The 22,024-nt window shown below is 41.9% G+C and overlaps 2 protein-coding genes across 2 annotated transcripts in view; one reads left to right on the top strand and one right to left on the bottom strand.

Annotated features, from left to right (window-relative positions):
• The first annotated feature begins 3,042 nt into the window (after positions 1–3,042).
• Gpr101 (G protein-coupled receptor 101) lies at positions 3,043–5,356 on the top strand. Its single transcript, XM_051141380.1, has one exon. The coding sequence runs from the start codon at positions 3,110–3,112 to the stop codon at positions 4,646–4,648; it is 1,539 nt and encodes a 512-aa protein (XP_050997337.1). The 5' UTR covers positions 3,043–3,109; the 3' UTR covers positions 4,649–5,356.
• Positions 5,357–15,173: 9,817 nt separating this feature from the next.
• The window catches only part of LOC127185466 (transmembrane 9 superfamily member 2-like), a 47,151-nt gene continuing 40,300 nt past the window's right edge, over positions 15,174–22,024 (bottom strand). The window contains 2 exon segments of the mRNA XM_051141919.1: positions 15,174–15,242; positions 15,899–15,939. Of these exon segments, the coding sequence (XP_050997876.1) occupies positions 15,174–15,242; positions 15,899–15,939 (110 nt within the window).

Raw genomic sequence — 22,024 nt, 5'->3', positions numbered from 1 at the left:
TCTCTCAAGGCTGGGTTACCCTTCAGTTCTGCTGTGTCCTCTATGAGAACAGAGGAAGATGTTAGAGGAGCTAGTAAGGGGGGGGGGGGGAAGGAACAGAGAAAGAGAGGAAGGAAGAGGAAGGGAAGAGGGAGGCAGGGAAGGAGGGAGGAGAAAAGAGGAGGGAGGCAGGGAAGGATGGTGGGTGGAGACAAACAGATTTCAAACAAATCATGTGTATTAATTATCCAATTTGTCTAAGATGGAATGGTCCTGAAACCTACGGTAAGACAACTGCTGTTTATGGGAGCTGATGAAAAATTATTGACATCAAAGTCCTGATTCCTCTGTGGAAACCTAGGACAGTTCCTATTTGGAGAGAGGTCTTCTGAGGTCAAGGCCGTAGACTCCCACCCACTCTTTTTAAGGACTCCTCAGAAAGTCAATGGCAGTGACCCTTCCCCAAATCCAGGGGCTAGGGGCTAGGGGCTAGGAGCTAGGGTTTGCATGAAAATTCACCCTGTTCACATCTCCAGTCTGTGAGCATCAGAATGACTGCATTCAGGGTGACAAAATCTGTGTGGGTCCATTTCCAGTCATTCCCCCCTCCATCCTTCTCGCCCCACCGCCGCTGCCACCAGCCTAGCTCCTCTGGGTTCAGGCCTCGTGCGTCACTAGCGCGGGCGGGGACAGAGGAGGGGGGGGCGCCCCAAGGTGAGGGCACCGCGCTGCTTTAAGAAGCCAGGCGCCCCCGCCACAGCTCAGAGCTTGTGGCGCTGTGCGCTGGCTGGACGTGCGGGCACAGGCTCTGTGCCCTGCTCCAGCCGCACCCGCTACTCCTTCCTCTTGGTGCGAGCTCGCAGCCTCCCGTGCCCCAGAAAGGTGGCCGGAGGAGCACTGCGAGCCCCCAAGGATCGTGCTGCGCGACGCCTCCAACAGCAACAGGTAAGCTGCTGGGCTCTGCTCTGGTCGCCTTGAGTCCCCATCCCAACCTGTCCCTACCCCAAGCTCTAGGACATCCCTTCCAAGGCTAGAAGGTTACTAAGGTGCCAGGCGCGGAGGGGGGGAGTCGCGGGGGTCGTTAGGTCTCTTTGGTCGCTCTTGCTTATCCTGGGCACTTTTTCTCCTGTGTCCTCTTCTTCTCCCTAATTTTCTTGTTTCCTTTCCTCAGTTCTCCACTTCTCAACCTCTTTTCTTAATCTATTTAGCTTTTTTCTTTCTCCATCTCTCCATGTCCCTGTCTCCTACTGTCCCCTTTTCTTTCTTCCATTACGTGCCCCCCCTCCCACTCTAGGATTCTATTTGTTCTTTTTTGGTTCTCCTTCTAAATCGGTCTCTCACTTTCTCTGTGTCTCTGATTCCGTCCCCCCCCCCGCGCCTCTCCCCCCCCCCAGCACCTCTACCTCTCCAGGTATCTCACGCTGTCCTTCTCAGACTCCTGCCCGCCCCCATCCTTGCTCACCCCTGTCCCTTTCCCTATTCTTCACTCCTCCCAGCTCACTCTGTCACCCCGACCCCTCCGCCGCCTTATAGACTGATAGCCCTCTGGAGAATATAGGGAAGATAGTGAGTTTTGGACGTGGGACAGTGCGCTATTGATAAACTAAGTGTTTTGTGTGCTAAAGTCCTTGCGGCCAAGGCGGCAACTGGTTTCTATGGCAAGATAAAGTCAGCCGAGAAAGGTACCAGGAGAGAAAGATCCAGCTAGAGGAAAACTAAGATGGTAGTGGGGGCCTCTCAGAAGGATACTGAGAGACAATGACGTATGCACATTAAAAGAGGCAGAGAGAATTGGGCAATGGTACTAGGGTGTTGAGAATGAGAGGCAGAGATGAACTGGAGTGCTTACCTAAAGACGTCACTTGAGAAACAGAGATACGAGAATATTAGAGACCAAGAGAAAGGAGGGAAAGAGGAAGCAAGACACAGAACTTAGGTACTGAGAAAAACAATAAAGAAAGACAGGACGAGCTACAGAGACATGTGGAGAAAGAGTGGTGGGCACACGGGTACTTGTGTGAGACTTGACCCATAATAAATGGGAGAGAGACAAGGGCAAGAGAGCTGGAGAGACATGGAGATGAAGAAAGGCAGACCCAGCCAGAGACACTAAACAGGTGTGTGTTAAGAGTCCAAAGGGTATCAAGTCTCTTCTTGGTAGCCTGCTATCCTTCCTCTGAGTGCCACCAGGTCTCCCCATCCAGGGGACGTGGTCAAATATGAGGCACCAGAATACGTGCTATGAACATATACAGGGGGAGGAGGTACCCCTCAGTCACAGTCATAGGGGAGGGGAGTAAGGGGAAAATGGGAGGGAGGGAGGTATGGGAGGATTCAAGGGAGAGGATAACCATTGAGATGTAATATGAATAAATTAATAAAATAAAATTTTAAAAAAGAGTCCAAAGGGACTGTCGGAAAATTCACTGACAGAGGAAGAGAGACCCAAGGAGGAGGGAGCATACACAGTCAGAGGGTACTTTCATTGGTGAAACAGCTAAACAGAGACTGACAGACAAAGCACTGAGAGGAAGGGAGGGGGGAAGGGAGACGGGAGAGACAGAGGACAGCCACAACCAGACATGGACAGACTATGCACATGTTAGTGGAGAACTGAAAACCAGACTATAGAGTGAATGATGAGGCAATGCCTATGGAAACAGAAGCGCACACTCTGTTCAAAGAAAAAGTGTCCCAGTAAAACATTGGAGACTTAAACCCAGACTCATATGCAAGTAGGTACAGAGTGCAAGTGCATGGGTCAGTGAGACAGATGTGTCAGTAAGACAAAACAAAACTCCAAGAGACATGGGGAGGAGGACGTGCTGAGTGCCTACTGCACTAGCAGGAAGGACAAGAAAAAGATAAAAGAGAATGCAACACAGACCAGCAGTAAGACCCCAAGAGTTAGAAAAGGAGCCAGAGAAACTTCTCTGATTGGGCTTAAGGCTGGGCAGGGTTCTCAGGGAGGGCCTCTGTAGTGATGCTGCTGGGTTTAGAGGCTTATGTCTGCAAGGCACTAACCCTGTCCACATGTCTCTCTCATCCCCAGTATAGATAGTGTGCAGTCTCGGTGTCCGCTAGTGCAGACACTGAGCTGCACCTTGTCTCCTGCCTGCCTGCCATCGCCATGACATCCACCTGCACCAACAATACTCAAGAGAACAACAGCAGCCAAGCGTGCATGCCCCTCTCCAAGATGCCTATTAGTCTAGCTCACGGCATCATCCGCTCCACTGTGCTGCTTATCTTCCTCAGCATATCCTTTGTGGGTAACATAGTGCTGGGTTATGTGTTGCACCGTAAGCCACAGCTGCTGCAGGTGACCAACCGGTTCATATTTAACCTCCTTGTCACTGACCTGCTGCAGATCGCTCTTGTGGCCCCCTGGGTGGTGGCCACCTCCATTCCTATCTTCTGGCCTCTCAACAGCCACTTCTGCACCGCCCTGGTTACCCTCACCCACTTATTTGCCTTTGCTAGTGTCAATACCATTGTGGTCGTGTCAGTAGATCGCTACCTGTCCATCATCCACCCTCTTTCTTACCCATCCAAGATGACCCACCGACGCAGTTATATGCTCCTCTATGGCACCTGGATTGTGGCCGTCCTACAGAGCACACCTCCTCTCTATGGCTGGGGCCAGGCTACTTTTGATGAGCGCAATGGCCTCTGTTCCATGATCTGGGGAGCCAGCCACAGCTATACCATTGTCAGTGTGGTGTCTTTCATCGGTATTCCGCTGATTGTTATGATTGCCTGCTACTCGGTGGTGTTTGGTGCAGCCCGGCGGCAGCATGCTCTCTTGTACAACGTCAAGAGCCACAGCCTGGAGGTGAGAGCCAAGGACTCTGTGAAGAACGAGAATGAACAGGCAACAAAGAAGAGGGATGAGTGCCAGGACGAGAATGAATTCCCGTGCCAAGATGAAGGTCAGGCCAACAGTAAGGAAAGCAGCGCCAAGATGGAAGAGGGTCCCATGGAAGCCAAGGCCAGCAGCATGAAGACCAGAGAGAGAAGCCTGGATTTCAGCGCAGGTATCCTGGAGGCCAAGGGCAGTGAAGAGGTCAGTAGTGGCAGCATGGAGGGTCTGGAACTCAGCACCGGAATTCAGGCAAGTGGCGCAAAGGTAGATAGCGGCCGCATCGAGATCAATCAGTGCAACATTGACTTGGGCGAAGATGATATAGAGTTCGGTATGGATGACATCAATTTCAGTGAAGATGATGTCGAGGCAATGAACATTCAAGAGAGCCGGCCACCCAGTCGTCGAAACAGCAACAGCAACCCACCGCTGCCCCGGTGCTATGAGTGCAAAGCTGCTAAAGTGATCTTCATCATCATTTTCTCCTATGTGCTATCTCTGGGGCCTTACTGCTTCTTGGCAGTGCTGGCTGTGTGGGTGGATGTGCAAACCCAGGTACCCCAGTGGGTGATCACCATAATAATCTGGCTTTTTTTCCTGCAGTGCTGCATCCACCCTTATGTCTATGGTTACATGCACAAGACCATCAAGAAGGAAATCCAGGAGGTACTGAAGAAGTTCACCTGTAAGAAAAAGCCCACTGTGGAAGATAGCCACCCTGACCTGCATGAATCGGAAGCTGGCACAGAGGGAGGTACTGAAGGCAAGGTTGTCCCCTCCCATGATTCGGCTACTTCACCTTAAAGTTAACCCCAAGGCAAACTTTTAACTAGACGCAAAATAACAGAAAACAAGAGCAGCTTTCTTTTCAGTGCACCACCCACAATCTCATTAGTGCCGATCCTTACCATTCCAGGCAAAGGTGTTGTTGCAGAAGCATCCTTATCCACCACGTGGCAGATACATATTAGGAAGAAGTGAGGACTTGGATCTTTTCTGAAAGGTATAAGCTCGTCAAAGCATGGAGTTTACGATCTCCACCAAATAGATATATACTTATTAGGCTCTATATTTCCTAAAACAAGGGCTATCTGGTTTGGGACTGTTCTTGGTATTCTGCCTGCCTCCTCAGAGCTATGACATTGCAGCTTTAGCTCTGAGTAAAAGGGAAAGTGATGCCTATCGACATAAGGACTATTTGGCCTTCAGGTCAGGAACTCATGGGCCGGGGCTACATATTGTGTTCAACTGAAAGAAAAGCAATTGACCAAATTACTTACAGAGTGCAAAAAGCAGAGCTAGGTGGACTGATCCCTGCATGAGCCGATTTTTGTACTGAAGAGCCCCACAGTATGGTGCAAAGACTATACTGCAAACCCTGTCAAAGGGGGTTATGCGGTTAGACTATAAAGAAAGCTTCGAGGTCCCCTCAAGGGTCCAGAAAAGAGCATACATGAAATGAAGAGTTAATTCAAAGGAAGAAATGGAGAAATAAGGCTTATCCATGGAGTTAAACAACTCTCTCTCTCTCCCTCTCTCTCGCTCTCTTTCTCTCTCCTCTCTTTCTTTACCCTTCCCTACTCTGGGTTTCTACATGGGCTGGGACAGACCTCTGCAGATGGAACACTGTCAGACTGTTGATTGACACACCTCTCTTCTGTCTCCTATTTGAGTAACAGTTGGCTAGAAATCAGACCACTGTTTAACTATTTCCCTTCTGTGACAATTCTCTAGACCACTGCCAATCATTTGTGTTTTACTTTCTTTTATTTCAAAATGATTTTTTGGTTAAACAGTATTTTCAGATTTCAAAAAGAAAAAAAAAAAAAGAAAAAGAAAGAAAGAAAGAAATTCAAGTAGGAGGGCCCAAAGACCTAGAAAACACACTGCCAATCAATTTTCTGTCCACAGAAAGTCTCTTTTATCTCTTTTATGAGGTAGGTTCTCCATATAGGGATAAACATGCTCCTTCCTCCATGCATAGACATCTTTTCAACCTGTGGCTCTCTCCAAATCTTTTAAGTCCTCTGTACAAATGCAGGGGAGAATATAAGTGTCAGAGATGACAGAAAGGATTGTTCCATAATACTGAGCAAATATTTGAACTATTCCAAGTATCTGAAGATCAAAGCATATGAATCAAACATATTGATTACTATTAAAACATCCTGCTTGTAATATAAAAAGTGTAATACCCAAGTAAAGTTTTAAAATATCAAACTCTAAAATCACTTTGGGCAAGGATATAGCTAACATATTTTAAAGAGCACAGGGCATATTTAAAGACAAAACATCCAACCAAAAACTGGTAAGCAAGTCGTATTGACACAGATTCTTACTGTTAATATGAGTGGAGGAATAGTTGATTAAAAATGGTTCCATAGGATGTTTTGTATGACAGTGGCCATATTCAGAGTTTAACATTCTTGTGTTATCTTGTCTTTATTAGAATTAAAAATTTCACTTATAAGGCCCAATTCATTTATACTTTATTTCTTCCTCCTCACAGATTCCAGCATGAACTTCTCAAGGGGGGAGAGGTAAATGGTTGTGAATTATGAGACTATGGGATTACCATATTCAGAATGCAAGGGAGTTAATAGACCCAAATAGTATTGAACTGACTTGTCAGATCAGTATGTCCATGAGAAGTTTGCCGACTTCAACTCCAGTCATTTAGAACTTGTGATAACCTCAGACAAGGCATGGTATCTAAAGTTAACCCTCAACACTTCCATTTATTTTTCCACCAGAATTTATATAGCAAATTAGTTGTCCAATTTTATTTTTTGACTACTGATTTATTGCTAGGCTTATATTGGTCCATATTTATTTGATCTATTTTCTTGCTTGGGAAGTAGTATTGCTTTACAGGCCTGTAACAGAGGAATTCAAAGGTGGTAGTGCCTGTCCTATCACTAGAAATGCTTACAGTCTTACATAGAAAAAGGGATTGCAAATGTGTTTCTAATGTTTTGTTGAAACTGAAACTTCTTATTTTATTTTTGAAGCTCAACGCCTTCAAAGCATAACAAAGAAAATTGTTTGCCAAAATCCAAAATCTAAATGGAACCAGAACCTGTGTAAGTGTGGTAAGTTGATTTGACAACACACACACATCTTCCAGGGTACTGAGACTCACCTGTTCTTAACATCATTCAACTTTTCCTGTTTTATTCATGGTCCACTTTTTCGCAAATTGGATTCTTCAATGGTGAAGACCTCGAAAACAGGGTGGAAAGGATGACCTTTGAATTAAAGGCATTCTGTCTTGATGACATTTTCTTTTAATGAACAATAGGGCTTCTGGTTAGCACGGAGATAGTAACTGCTTCAAGTTTGAGGCCGTTTTGAATAAAGAACTATCAACTTAATAAGGTTTTACTATTCACTATGTTTTGCCTTTAAAAATGTAAAATCACACACAAAAAATCATAAAAAGCTTCACAAATCATCCTATCCAATCATTTTCCCAAAATGTTTTTAATGGATGTATTCCTTTATCAGGACCATTACATATATGCCATAGAATTCTGGCTAGGGATGAAGCAAGGAAAGAAAATCACAGGCATGATCATAAAGTAAAGGTATTTTTTTTTGTCACCTGCATAACTCCAATCTGATTTAGAAATGGAGAGGTATCAACTCTAAGTTCAGCAGGTAAGGAAAGATATCACTTTAGGGTTTACAAGAAAGTAGGCACCTTGTTTCTAACAATAAGAACACCCCACATATTTTTAAAGCACTTCCAGTGCTGTAGATATTGTTTGATTATTTCAGCAAATACACTAAGAGACCTTTTAGCTATAAAATTATAAGGTGCCTAACATTGCCTTATTTTATACATAATTAGTCAAGAATCTTTCATGCTACCTTAAAAATAATTTATATCATTAAATGAGGTTTACTTTCTTAAGGCTTGCCAAAATTTTCTTTTAAAAGTATCTTAAAAAATTGGAAGAGAAAGAGTACGCATTGTCTGGTAATTCAGATTTTCTAAAATAAACACTCTCAGGGGTTGTTGACATGAAGCAGAGAGTAATACCTTCCCATTCTGTCCTAGATTTTTCTCTCATAATTGCCCTCCTCCATACTTTGAAAAATTCAAAATCATATCTTTGCAGTTGCATTCCTTTATAAGACAAACCCCATGCTGTTAGAAGTTTCTCTACGCAATGCCTTTTCCCTCCAGAACAAACAAAGAATTAAAGGATGCAAGATAAATGCCAAGATAAGAAATCTGGTCAGTCATGGCAATGAATTCTCTCTACTTAACTATGACTTTATAGTTTTTATTACTCTAAGCCCTAAAGGCCCCACATCACTCCCAAGCTTAGGCAACTGAGGAGGCAGAAGCATGAGCTAGTAGCAACAAACTATAGCCTAAAACCCTTGAAAAAATGGACACTTTTCCAATTACATATGATAGCTTCCTCTATGGCCAGTGTTTAGCAGGCATATTAGCACACTTAGGCTACAAGCAACAAAACTGGGTAGAGGAAGATACAAGGAAAACTCAAGTACACTGAACTTGGCCACTGCCAGGTCACTGACAGGTTCATTGTTTTTTGATGAGTAGGTTAAGAATCCTCAAGGGAATGAAGGTTGCCAATAGATGTTAGGTTTCCATCATTGTCTCCCCAAGCCTCCATATCGCAAGAGTATACACACTAAGGGGAAACCACAGCAATGTGTACACTTAAAGAAGTTTGCTGTGTGAAGATTAATTGCTATATTTCTTTTGCTCTTAATGAGACAAAAACAAAATTGGTTTTAGTTTGGTGCTTCAAACTTCAGTGGATTTTCCCCTCTTCATCTGTTACAACTTGGTCGAAACTTTGGTACTTCTGTCTTGTGTCAGTGTTGTGTTCTTTTGTGGTATTTCTTCTAAACATAAGCTCTAACTGTATATACATTGTGTTCTTGGAGATACGGTGCTAGATATTAGATTGTATGTGTTCATAGCTAGTGTCATCAGTAAAAAGTGAGTGATGTGTACATGTAAAGTTACTTAACAAAATGCATGCAGTATTCTATACGTGACCCGTAATCTGGTCAATTTTTGAAGTAGAACATAGTACATTTATTTACCTTTAAAAGTGTATACTACTGGATATGTAAGATGGCTCCAAGATGGTATGGCAGGAAGAGGTGCCTTTCATTCCTTAAATCACTGGTATGTGACAAGCAAGAACTTATTCTGGTACAACAGGTAATCTATGTGGACTAAATTATCATCTTGGCTGAAGTCCTCCCTGGCAGTTCTCCACAACACACCTGGCACTGGTTTGCCTGTTTTCTTCAGTGTATAGAATGCAAAATCAAAGAAAACAATCTTTTCCCCATAAAAGAGTAAGAACCCCAGGACAGGCTATTGGAGTCCTGATGGCAGGATGACAAAGAGTGCTGCAATTTCAAGACCTAACCAGGACCCAGTACCTGATTGGGAAGTTATCGGACTTGCATCTAGCTGATCCATATGGTGATGATCCCTGCTGCCCCAGAGGAGTGCCAAACCCCAGAAAAAGACTGCTCGACTTTATTTTTGTCCTCTTTGGCTGTCTCAGACAAGATGCAATATTGATAAAGAGACAGTGAGAACTCGGGGTGGGGGAGGACAAGGGACAGGGGTTACAGCTCAGGTGTTTGAAGAGTTACAGTTGTAGATCAAATATATTTGCAAAAGAAAGATTATTTTATTATATTGCAAGAACAGAAGTATTACAAGAGGATATATATATTTATATATATACATATATATTCTCATTAAATTATTTCTAAAACTGCCTTTACTACCAAAATTCATGTGCTATTTTGAGACTGAGAACAATAGGAAAAATGCACTCAGTCAATAAAACAGTTCTCTTTACTACTTTTCATTTTAAATTTAGAAGTTTCCTTTAAAAAAGGTTTGTAATTTAAAAGTGCCTTTTCAAAGGATTTTCAAAACTACAGTCCTGGGGCCAAGCTCCCATTGGCACAACTTAACTTCAGGTGCACAAATGGGTTGGAATTAATTGTCCACCTTTCAGCAAGAAGAGAAATCCCCTCACACTACAATCAAATTTATGAATTGAAACTGTTATATGGGCCAGCAGTCCCAGAGACTCTGCCCAAAGTCAAGGTTTCATCTATTGGCTGGCTTTAATTGAATGCATTTAAAACCGGTTATGATGCATTTATTGCAGGACAGGAATAACAGACTCCTGCTTGGGGAATGCAGAGAGATTAATGTCTGTGGTTTAACTATTATTAAGTGAATTTTGTGTTTCTTGAATAGGTGCTGTTAATCTGTCCTTGGTATATTCTTCTGAAATACGCTAAATAAAGTCTGATTTTATGTGTGTATCTGGTCTCTACATTGTGCTCTTTGAGAACATAGAAAGACATGTGACATTTCCATCCCTCCTCTTTTGTGGAGACAGGATAAGCAACTCACTGTATCAAAGTATCTCCATGGGCAGTTGCATTCATGTCCATGCATGTGTGCTCGCGCGCGTGCACACACACACACACACACACACACACACACACACACATGCACGCGCGCGGCACAGCACCATTTTTCCAAAAAAAATAAAATGAAAGGAGTCTGGAGTAGAAAGGATGTTTTGGAAGAGAGGACATTAGCTTGGTCCTCTATGAATAAAGAAAATTTCAAAGTGAATTTGGGTGATTAGAAAGGAAACACGGATGGACCGAGAGGCCTAAAGTTCTCGAATGTCAGTGACCCTCCAAAGACAATGAGGTTTGAGCAGATTGTGGCTTTCTCATTAAAAAAAAATATGTGTGGTGAGTGTGCTGCTGACTGTCTGTGCACCATGTGCATGCTTGGTGCCCTCGGAGGCCAGAAGAGTGTGGCAGATCCACTTGAACTGGAGTTATGGACAGGCATAAGCTGACAGTGGTACAAGGCCTCGAACTCAGGTCCTCTGAAAGAACAAATGCTCTTAACCACTGAGCCATCTCTCTAAGTGGGATTTCTTTAAAACAAAACAAAACAAAACAAGACAAAACAAAAAACTGCTCAGTACCTCAGTCACCTCCACTAGGCTCAAGCCCTTGCTTGCTTTTTAAAAAACTTTTTATTAATTCTTTGTTCATTCTACATCATGCACCCCAATTCCATCCATTTCCCTATCCAACGTCTTTGAGAGGTCCCTACAACCTCCCCTGTAAAAGAACATTAGAAAATAACAAAACAAAAATCTTTCTGTAAAGCTGCAGTGGGTTATACTGTGTCCCAAGTAAAGCTTTTGTCCAAACAGCTTTACTTGCAAAAATGTTCACTGCAATGAGTCTGGTTCAAGGCCTCCGGCTTCTGCCACACTATCAACACTGGATCCTCGCTAGGTGTCCTCTCGGATATGCAGTTGTTGTCCCACGTCATGCAGATCCTGAGGCTTCGGACCTGCAGAACTGGCCCCTTTACAAATTCCAGCAGTTCATCGATGGGGTGGATGTTGAGGGGGTGGGCTAACTCAAAGCCCTGGATCTGGGCATAGGGTTGTAGCCCCTCAGCTTTCCCACACCCACACTAGCAGGGTCCACTCTCTAGTACTGGCCTGTCTAGTTCACCCACTGTAGCAGCCAAAAAGGGTCAGGGTCAGCTCTCCTGCTCTCATGCCCTGGGTGCCAGCTTACCCATGCCCATGCCCATGCCCACGCCCATGCCACGAGGGCTAGCTCTACTACGCTGCTCAGATAAGGTGTGGGGCACATCTACACAGCCCTTGGAAATCAACATAGTCCCAGGTGGCAGCTCAGACCAGGGAGGTCTGCGTGGCCTCTGATGGTACCTTAGACATTGACACAGAGCCCCGCTGCTGCATGGTCACAGACCTCAGACAGGCCCTCAGCAGCAGCACAGGACAGGCCCCCACCATGGCCTCAGGTGGCAGGGCAGCCTATCAGGCCATTCCTCAGTACACTCACATCTCCAGTTCCACCTCTCTTCACAGTGCTCACTGCCCTGCTTCTTTTTCTTTACCATCTCTCCACCACATATGCACACATCATAATGGCTCCTGCTGCAGGCAGGCCATGCAGAGGACCTCTGGGTGTCTTCTGCCTGCCCAATGGCTTGCTTGCCCGCATGGCAGTGGGGGAGGCCCTTGCTTTCTTATTTCCCCTCAAAGCACTTGCTTCAGCACCTCTCAGTTTAACCTGGCTTAATTACCCACACTCATATCATTCAGGTCAGCCCCATTTCACCAGGGTCTATAGGACAGGCGAGCAAAAGCATCGTTCGCCAATTCTCAGCTCCATAAAGCAGTAATAACTTTGACGTGGCCTTCACATATGAAAACAGTACACAGGTAAGGTGGGTTAATATGTCTAATATTTAAGAACCACCCCCCTACTTTCTCATGAGACAAAGTATTTGGCCTGTTATTAGCTTCTCTTCTGATACTCCCTGTAAGAATGGTATAAGGAGCTGCAGAGCTTATACTGCTGAAGCGATATTTGTGAACTCGTACAAAAAGGCTCAGAATGCTATTTAACCCCATTTGGATCAAATTAAAGAGTTCTTCTACACTTACTTCCAAAACCTAAGCTAATACTGACTTACACGCTCTCTCAAGAGGTTCAAAGGTGTTTGTCATGAGACCTACCTTTATTTTACTTTATAAATACCACTCAGGCAACAACATTTTTGGCTGAAGGAATCAATTTTCATTTCTTCACTTCATAAAGAAAGGAATCTTCAATGCAAAACTACCAGGAAGTTAACCTGAAGCTCAATATCGCACTGTTTAGTTTAGAGGTTTTGAAGAATGGAATCAGTTCCAATAAGCTCCATAGAAGCAGTTTCTTCTTAGGCAGGCCTGGACCTAGCCCTTGATCATGAGGACTCTGACAACTTTAGTCAAGAGACCTTCTGTGGCCTTCTGTGCCTACTCCTCCAACAATTCTGCAATAGGTCCCAGGATAATTTGCCATCAACCACAATGTAGACTCTTCTAATGTAGATAAAGGCAGGCTATGCTACACAGCTAGTAACTTATTTTTTCCAAGGGTCAACGAATCAGCTCCTAATTTTCCTTTCATTCCATCATGTCTTCCTTTCCTGTTCCAGGCTAGCCTCCCTACCCCTGAAAGGTAAAATGGCCTCTTTGTGCTAGTTTGAATAAGAGTGGTCCCTATAGACTCATGTGTTTGAATGCTTGGCCTAAATGAAGTGGCATTATTAAGAGGAGTGGCCTTGTTGGAGTAGGTGTGGCCTTACTAGAGGAGGTGTGTCATTGTGGAGGAGGGCTTTGAGGTCTTATATATGCTCAATCTATGTCAGTATGGTCCACAGTCTCCTTCTGCTGCAGCACGTTTGCCTGCATGCTGCCATGCTTCCCGCTATAATAATGGACTTAACCTCTGAAAGTGTAAGCCAGTTCCAGTGCAGTGTTTTCCTTTATAAGAGTTACCTTGGTCGTGGTATCTCTTTCTAGTGATAAACCCCTAAGACACCACCATTTGTGCCTTTGAGCCAGGCACACAGAACAACTTCTCAGCTTTAGGATAGCGTGAGAATGTTCATAAGGATTGAAGGGTATGTGTGAATATTTTTCAAACATTTTCCTGAGAAGTACTTATCAATAAAATTTACCATCTGAGAGGAATGATTTTCATGATTGCTCCCAAAAAAAGCCTAAAACCGAGCCTGAGGAAAACTTGTAATACAAATGTCCAATAAAAATATTATTTAGTCAAAAATAATCAATAAAAATACCCAGAGGCCAGCAAGCCTGATGACCTGGGTTTGAGCCCTAACACCCACAAGGTAGAAAGAGAGGGCCAAATACCACAAGTTGATCTCTGCCTTCCACTAGTGAGCTATGTCACATACATACCCACACAGTACATACACATGCACAAAACATAAGCGATTATAGTAGTAGTAGTAGTTACAATAAACTTGGACAGCAGAGGCTGGTGAGATGGCTTAGTGGATAAGGCACTTGTCAAAAGCCCTGGTGGCCTACATTCAATCCCTGGAACCCACATAGTAGAAGAAGATCACTGACTCCTGTGGGTTGTCCTCTGACCACCACATGTGCTCCAAGAGATGTGCACACCCATCTCCCATATGCACAGAAAATTATAAAGGTAATTTTAAAAAATGGACTCCAAAGATTTGTCATCTATTTAAACTGTCAAAATTGAACATTCTTGGCCTCCAAAGGACAGTAAACAGAAACAAAATAACAAAACATATATTTAAGTTAAAGGAAATACACTACAAACAACTAGAAAAGTGTATGATTAACTGAGCAGTAAGGGAAGAGTATCGAATTTTTTTTATAAACTCTGTAATTTAAACTAACTACTGTACTACCTAGCTTTATGTCTTAATTAGTGATTGATGAGAGAGGACATAATCCATTGTGGGTGAGGTCATCCCTGGGCTAATGGTCCTGTGTGTTCTATAAGAAAACAGGCTGGGGGTTGATGACTCAGAGGTTAACAGCACTGGCTGTTCTTCCAAAGGTCCAGAGTTCAATTCCCAGCAAATATATGATGGCTTACAACCATCTATCACGAGATCCGGTGCCTTCTGCTGGCATGCAGGCACACATGCAGACAGTATACTGTATAAATAAATCTTTTTTTTTAAGTAAAAGGAAAAAAGAAAGCAGACTGAGCAAGCCATGAGGAGCAAGTCAACAGCACCTTCCATGGCCTCTGCTTCAGTTCTTGCCTCCAGGTTCCTGTCCTGCTTGAGTTCCTGTCCTGACTTCCTTCAACAATGAACTGTGATAATAAATGCTTTTCTCCCCAACTTGTTTTGGTTTATGGTGTTTCTTCATAGCACTAGTAACACAAACTAAGACACATACATTTTTAAAACAACCATATAGCTTGTATCATCAACTTTTGTTAGAAAAAAAACATCATTTTACCTAAAAGTTGTTACATATGACAATGAAACTATAGTTCTGACAGAAAAACCAGCCACTCTAAACAGCATCAAGAAGCAGAATTGGAAGAAGAAGAAGAAGAAGAAGAAGAAGAAGAAGAAGAAGAAGAAGAAGAAGAAGAAGAAGATACTCCATGTGAAAAAAACCAACATACTTAGTTTATTTGTTAATGTGCTTCCTGGGCTAGCCCCACCTCTTACCAGATGCAGCACTCTGGAGAGTGGACCCTACACCTCACCTGGATAGCATAGTGGAGCTAGCCCTGCAGGAGAGCTGGACTCACACTTTGATGGTTGCTGTAGGCAGGAGAGCTGGTCTCGTCCTTCATTTGGGCATAGTGGGAAAGCTAGCCCTGGAGGCACAGGCACAGGGGAGCTAGCTGGAAAGCTGACCAACTCAGCTACCACTCATGCTCAGATCCAGGGCTTTGGGTTGGCATCTACCCCATCCTTGAACTGCTGGAGCTTGTGAAGGGACAAATCCTGCAGAAACAAAGCCGCAGGATTTCCATGATACAGGGCAACAAGAGGCTGTCCAGGAGGAGTCCTGGTGGGACCAGTATTGGTAGTGTAGAAGAAGCCATAAGCCTCAAACCAGACCAGTGACTCATTGCAATGAACATTTGTAAGTAAAGCTGTTTGAGCAAAAGAGTATACTGTGTGACACATGGTGGCACACTGCAGCTTCCATGATGAGATGTTTTGTTTTTAATTTTTATTTTTGATTACTTTTGACAGGGAATTTGCAAAAGCAAAGGCAGGATATGGAGGGACAGGGAGATAAGTGGAATTGAGGTGCATGATGTGAAATTCACAAGGCATCAATAAAAAGTTTTAAAATGTGCTTCCTTTGCTCTGATTGTTTTAAACAAAACCTTTGTCTTTTCAAGAAACTGTGAATTAGAAGTTACCTTTTTACCAATCTATTTTCTTCCACTAATCAGTACTTTTCATCAAATAAACTGAGGCCAGACAGTGATATTTTGCATTTATGAACACTTTAACTGAACATAACTTGGAGCAAACATATATATGTATCTCAACAGATACTTACATAGATACATAGATATTTCAAAGCAAGGTTTATATGCTTTGAAACATATGGAAAAATTCATTAATCCACTTTCATCAACACATACTGTAGTAATAAAGCAGAAGGAAGAAAAAAATCCAGTTGTCCCTAAAACAAAATGAAAAAGATTGTCATTAGCCAGATATCATCGAAAGTCAAAGAAACTTTTTTAAAAACACAAACAATGCCTTGTTTCAGAGCAGGTTATTAAACCTTGAACTCTCAGGCTTTATACATTATCGAATAAAAGTCACTAGTTTTAGCTGTCATAGTGGCCCACATCAGTATTCACAGCATCTAGGATGCTGAAACAGGAAAATTAAGATAATTCAAGGCCATCTTAGACTACATGATGAGACCCTGCCTTAAAACAAGATGAATTAACAGGCTCTCTTTCTAGGCAATCAGAATAAACAGCAAGGCTAGAAGCAGTCACCTATAAACAAGTCAGAGAATCTTTCTGATTGAATTCTGCAAGTCTCTAACCAGAGCCAAAAATAAAACAAAAATGATCAGTTATGTTCTCCATTTCAAAGAGGCTCTAGGCTACTTTCTGATATAAACTTCTTATAATTTGCTTCAAGGTTGAGAAAACATAAGGAACCAGGTTGTGAAGATGGCTCAGTCAATAAAGTACATGCCTCACAAAAATGAGTAACTGAGTTCAGGTCCCCAGCACCCCCATAAACTCTGAGTGTTATGGTGCATACCTATAATCCCACTGCATGGAATGCAGAAACGTGAACCCTGAAAGTTTGTCAGCCAACTGGTATGACCAATTGGTTAGTTCCAGGCTTAATAATTATTTAAAAACATAATGTGAAGAGTGACTGAAGAAGCCACCTGAAAAAAACCTCTACCACACACACACACACACACACAGAGAGAGAGACAGAGAGAGAGAGACAGAGAGAGAGACAGAGAGAGAGACAGAGAGAGAGACAGAGAGAGAGAGACAGAGAGAAAGAGACAGAGATACACAGAGAGAGACAGAGACAGAAACACAGAGAGACAGAGACAGAAATAGAGAGACATAAAATATTATCATATCAGAATATATAATAAAATAGAAAATATATCCAGAGAACCTATTAGTTTTCAAATTAACTTGTCTATTATGAACATGAAAAATATCCCATTCCTCAGCATTCATATGAAAAGAACCCACAATCTTATAGAAGAAAAATACTAACAAAAAGTTAATCTAATACTATGGTTTAAAGCATTGAATAAGGGGCAGAACTAAAAAGCATTGAATAATTATAAATCAAATGCTCTTTAAAGACGTTATTAGCTACACTGTGTCATAAGTAAACAATGAAAGAATGTAGCCAAAAAATAATAAAGACTAATATAATAGTATAGAGAAAGCTTTAGTTTATTATTTTTGGAGTGTTTATTTGGAGATAAGTCCAGAACTGGCCTCAAAATTACTAATCCCCCTCAGGAACAGTCATAGGGGAGGGGAATAATGGGAAAATGGGGGGGGGGAGGAATGGGAGGATACAAGGGATGGGATAAACATTGAGATGTAACAAGAATAAATTAATAAAAAAAAAAGAGGTAAAAAAAATTACTAGGTTCAAACTGGAGGTGATCTTCCTGCTTCAGTATTTCAAGTGCTGAGATTACAGGCATGCTCCACCAAGACTGGCTACAATTATTATTATTATTATTATTATTATTATTATTATTATTATTAATTATTATTATTATTACTATTAGTTTCTTCAGATTACATCTCAATTGTTAGCCCCTTACTTGTATCATCCCATTCTTCCCTCCCTTCCTCCCTCCCTCTTTCACCCAATTCCCCTCCCCTATGTCTGTGACAGAAGGGGACCTCCTCCCCCACCATATGGTCACAGCCTATCAAGTCTCATCTTGATAGCCTTCCTATTCTTTCTCTGAGTGCCACCAGGCCTCCTCACCAAGGGGAAGTGGTCAAATATGGGGCAACAGAGTTCATGTCTGAGTCAGACCCCCTTCTCTACACAACTGTGGATAATGTCCTGTTCATTAGCTAGATCTGAGTAAGGGTTCAATGTTTACTGCACATATTGTCCTTGGTTGGTACAGTAGTTTGAGCAGACCCCTTGGGTCCAGATTCACCTGTCATGATATTCTTCTTGGCTACAATCTTTATAAATGATATTAGTTGTAAAGAAATGTAGATCTTACTTCCAAACATTACACAATATTAGTGTAAACTAGATTAGATAAGGTAGAATATGAACAGTAAAAAAATATCTTTATACTTAAGGATTATTAAATTATAAGCACATTTTTCTTTCATATACAATTTCATATAATAACTTTCAAATGCAGCTGGGGTGTGGTGGTGCATGCCTTCAGTCCAGCATTCAGGAGGCAGAGGCAGGCAGATCTCTGAGTTTGAGGCCAGCTTGTTCTACAGAACAAGTTCCAGGACAGATAAGACTACACAGAGAAACCTTGCCTTGAAAAACCAAAAAACAAAACAAAACCAAAAAAACCAAATGCTATAACAGTTCAGTAATGTAACTGAAGAAAATCCTACAGAATTTCCACATTTCACAGTCTAAGATACCCAACACACTGACCTAGGGGAATATCTTTCTAAATAAAAGAACTCCAAAAGTTTTAGGTAGGTTTCAACATGTTTTTAATTGACAATGTCCAAGCACCAAGTAACTTTCCATCTTGTCATTGTACTATTTTGATATTTCCTTCAAGGCTCCCTATCAAGGGGCAGCATGGTACAACAAGGCAGGAGTAGCACACATCTACTTCTGTGTGTTGCAAGATGTTTGACATCAGACAAGTAACCACCTCACCAAGCCTCCATTTCCCAGCTGAAACATCAAGATTATGGTACTTGTTCCTAAGAATCTAGCAACTTGAAAGATTCAAGAGGTTTGAGCAGGGTGCAGTGGCACACACCTATAATCCCAGCACTCAGGGAGGCAGGAGCAGGTCTCTGTGAGTTCAAGGCCAGCCTGGTCTATAAAGAGAGTCCAGGACAGCTAAGGCTACACAGAGAAAACCTGTCTGGAAAAACAAACAAACAAAACAAGGGGAGAGGACTTGTCTAGCTAACACATATCCCCGAATCTAAAATACTGCTCATTTCAATTTGCTTCTTGTTCCTTATAAATCATTAAAATGCCTCCAAACATAATCTCAACTTTTGATGCTCTACTAACAACTCACGTTTGCCATCTATCTGAAACAAAAACCAAACATAAATCTTAACATCTTTCTAGTAACTGGGCTAAAGAATCTGGACTACGAAGTCAAGACAACATTTAAGCATATGATGCAGAATAACATACTTGGGTATTTGTATATTTGGACCTCAGTAGAACTGTGTGGGGGAGCTGGTGTAGCCTTGTTGGAGGAAGTATATCCCTGGGGGCAGGCTTTCAGAGTTCATAGCCTAGCCCTACTTTCAGTTCATGCTCTGCTTTGTGCTTGGGGATATGATCTCTCAGCTATAATACCTGCTGCTTGCTGCCATCCCACACAACACCATGATAAATTCCTACCTCTCTGGAACTAGAAGCCAAAATAAACTCTTTCTTCCATAAGGTACTTTTGGTCATGTATTTTATCACTGCAATAGAAAATTAGCTAATACATCATTTGACTAAAGGTTTTCTTGAGAGAAAAAAATTATAAGATATATTAGAGTGCCTACAAAAGTTGGTGCTAAAGAAACCTTGAAAGATATCGTTACATGGGATTTATCTAACCATAGAGTAGTCCTCAACCCTAATTTCATATTGGAAATACCTGGTGAAACTTAACCTGTGCATTTCAAGTGCAGAAATTACGACATTGTTAAAATGGTACACACAGTCTGAACATGAAGATTTGAAAGGGCTAAAGAGATGGCTCGGCAATTAAGAGCACTTGCTGCCCCTGCAGAGGACCTGGGTTTGGTTCTCAGTACCCACCCTGGTAGTTCATAACTGTCATTTAACTCTGGGTCCAGGAGATATGATGACCTCTTCTGAACTCTGCAGATTTCTATACACTTGTGGTGCATATACATACATTAACACACACACAGAGTAAATAAATATTTCTAAAATGTATTAGAAAGCTCCCTGGGTGGTTCTAACATGAATCCAAGGTTTAAAATCTCTCAATGAGAGCTGGAGAGATGGCTCAGCCATTAAAGGCTAGGCTCACAACCAAATATATAAGAGTTCGATTCTCAGCACACACGGCTGTCTCTCCAACCACAAAACAAAACAACAACAACAACAAAAATCTCTCAATGAGCCATCTTTTCTATTTATTTTTTCCTGTTTCTATTCATTTTCTTTTCTTCCTTGTGAAAAAAGTGTAGGTAAAAGGTAAGTATAGTAGCACATGCATATAATACTAAGCACTACCAAGACAGAGGGAGAAAGACTGAGGATTCAAGGTAACCTTGGACTAAATAACAAGTTCTGTGCCAAGCTGGGTACATAGTGAGACACTGCCTTTGAAAACAAAACTCAAACATAAAAAAGGACTATGAAATATAGTGGAAATTTCCCCGTGTTGTCACAAATGCACACTTTTCAAAGGAGTTCTGAGAAGCTAGCTAAATAACACAGTTGGAAAGTGTACCATTCAATATTCGATATGAACAAACCTTTAAGGAGTTTTATGCAGTCACTAAGGAAATTAATGTCCAAGATGTATTAATTAACAGAACTTGAAACATTGGTTTAAGACATGCAGGGAAAAAATAGAAACTTCAGTCATTGCACAAAGATGTAAAGGGGAAACTTATTTAGAGAAGGGGATTTTGGGAGTTCTAATTTCCTGCTACCACATTTGATTTAGTGCTTATAAAGAAAGTACTTTCTCTAGTCCTGGAAATGCTTTGATAGGTAAAGCAACTTGATTTAGAAGACATAGCCAATAATCAGTACAAATGGAACACAAGGCTAGTTCTTTCCTTGGTTGTTCTGAGATGGAGGTATCAAAATGGACTAAAATGGCCAGAAACAACTTTGTACAGAAAAACACAAAATAAGTAACAGCAGATAGAGAGGAAAAGCTAGAGATGGTAGCAAGCAGAAACTATCACTGGTGTGAGTTTCAGAGAGTGTGAAATATACAACAATCTAAGAATGCCAGCACATATACTCACACTGAAAATAGCAGACTATTTCATTACATCCAGTCTTTTCAGTATCATATTCAAAACCGGAATACTGGCTAGTATAAGGGCCAGAATTGGAGTAGGGCTGTAACTATTTGCATTGACAGAAATAACATGATCTAAATATTTTCCACACTCTTGAGAATACAGACAGCCCTGCTTTGGCTTATAAAACCTAACATGTTCTTTGGTTCATAAATACAAGCAGAAATCAGACTAGTCTGGAATTGAAGAGGTTATGCAATTATTCATGATTTATACTAGTGTTGATGGTCCCTATCCTAGAGCAATGTAGAAAATGGAAAGAATTCACCGTATGTACCAAATGCATATATACACATGGAGGCAAAAAGAGGCCATCGAGTCCCTTAAGACTGGAGTTAGACACAATTGTAACGCTCCATATGGGTCCTGAGAATCATGTCTGGGTCCTCTAGAAGAACAGTCAGTGCTCTTAACTATAGAGGCATAGTGCCTACCTCCATTTTTATATGATGTGTTGAGCAGCATGGAAAAAAACATGAGATAGTCCATTGTTATAATATAGCCTTAAGGGTGACACCCATATTGCTTCATGTGTACCAGGCTTTATTCCCTGCAATCAAGAGGATTCCCCATGGTCAAATGGAGGAAGTAATTCTATTGGCATTTTTTATTTTTGTTGGTTTCCACCTTCAAAAGTGTGCCACTTTCTTGAAGAGAACATAAAAAGTTGTATTATAAGATAATACACTCTGAAATCAAGCCAATCTACATTTGAATAAATTGTGGTTCTCTCATGTACTAATGAGTGGCCTTGAACACATCACTCCCAGTTAGAGAGCCCCAACTTCTATCTATGTAAAGTATTAAGATGCATAGGCATCAACTGAGTGTTCCCTATAAGGGCTTCTCTTGTGTTCTTCACACTAACTGTCTCCCAGTTTCCTTGCCTATGTAGTGAGCACTAATGTAACCTATGCAGTACAACTTAGGTTATAAGACAAGGAAGCTCAAATATTGGTTCTTAATCAGTTATTGTGACCTTACATCCATTTACATCAAAATAAT

This window comes from Acomys russatus, chromosome X (assembly GCF_903995435.1).
Source record: "Acomys russatus chromosome X, mAcoRus1.1, whole genome shotgun sequence".
NCBI lineage: Eukaryota > Metazoa > Chordata > Mammalia > Rodentia > Muridae > Acomys > Acomys russatus.
Note: the sequence above shows the minus strand (reverse complement) of the source record. Positions and strands in the feature narration are given on the sequence as shown.

What these genes read in the sequence shown, in the direction of transcription:
- Gpr101 (XM_051141380.1), top strand. Translation starts at nt 3,110, where the DNA reads ATGACATCCACCTGCACCAACAATACTCAAGAGAACAACAGCAGCCAA.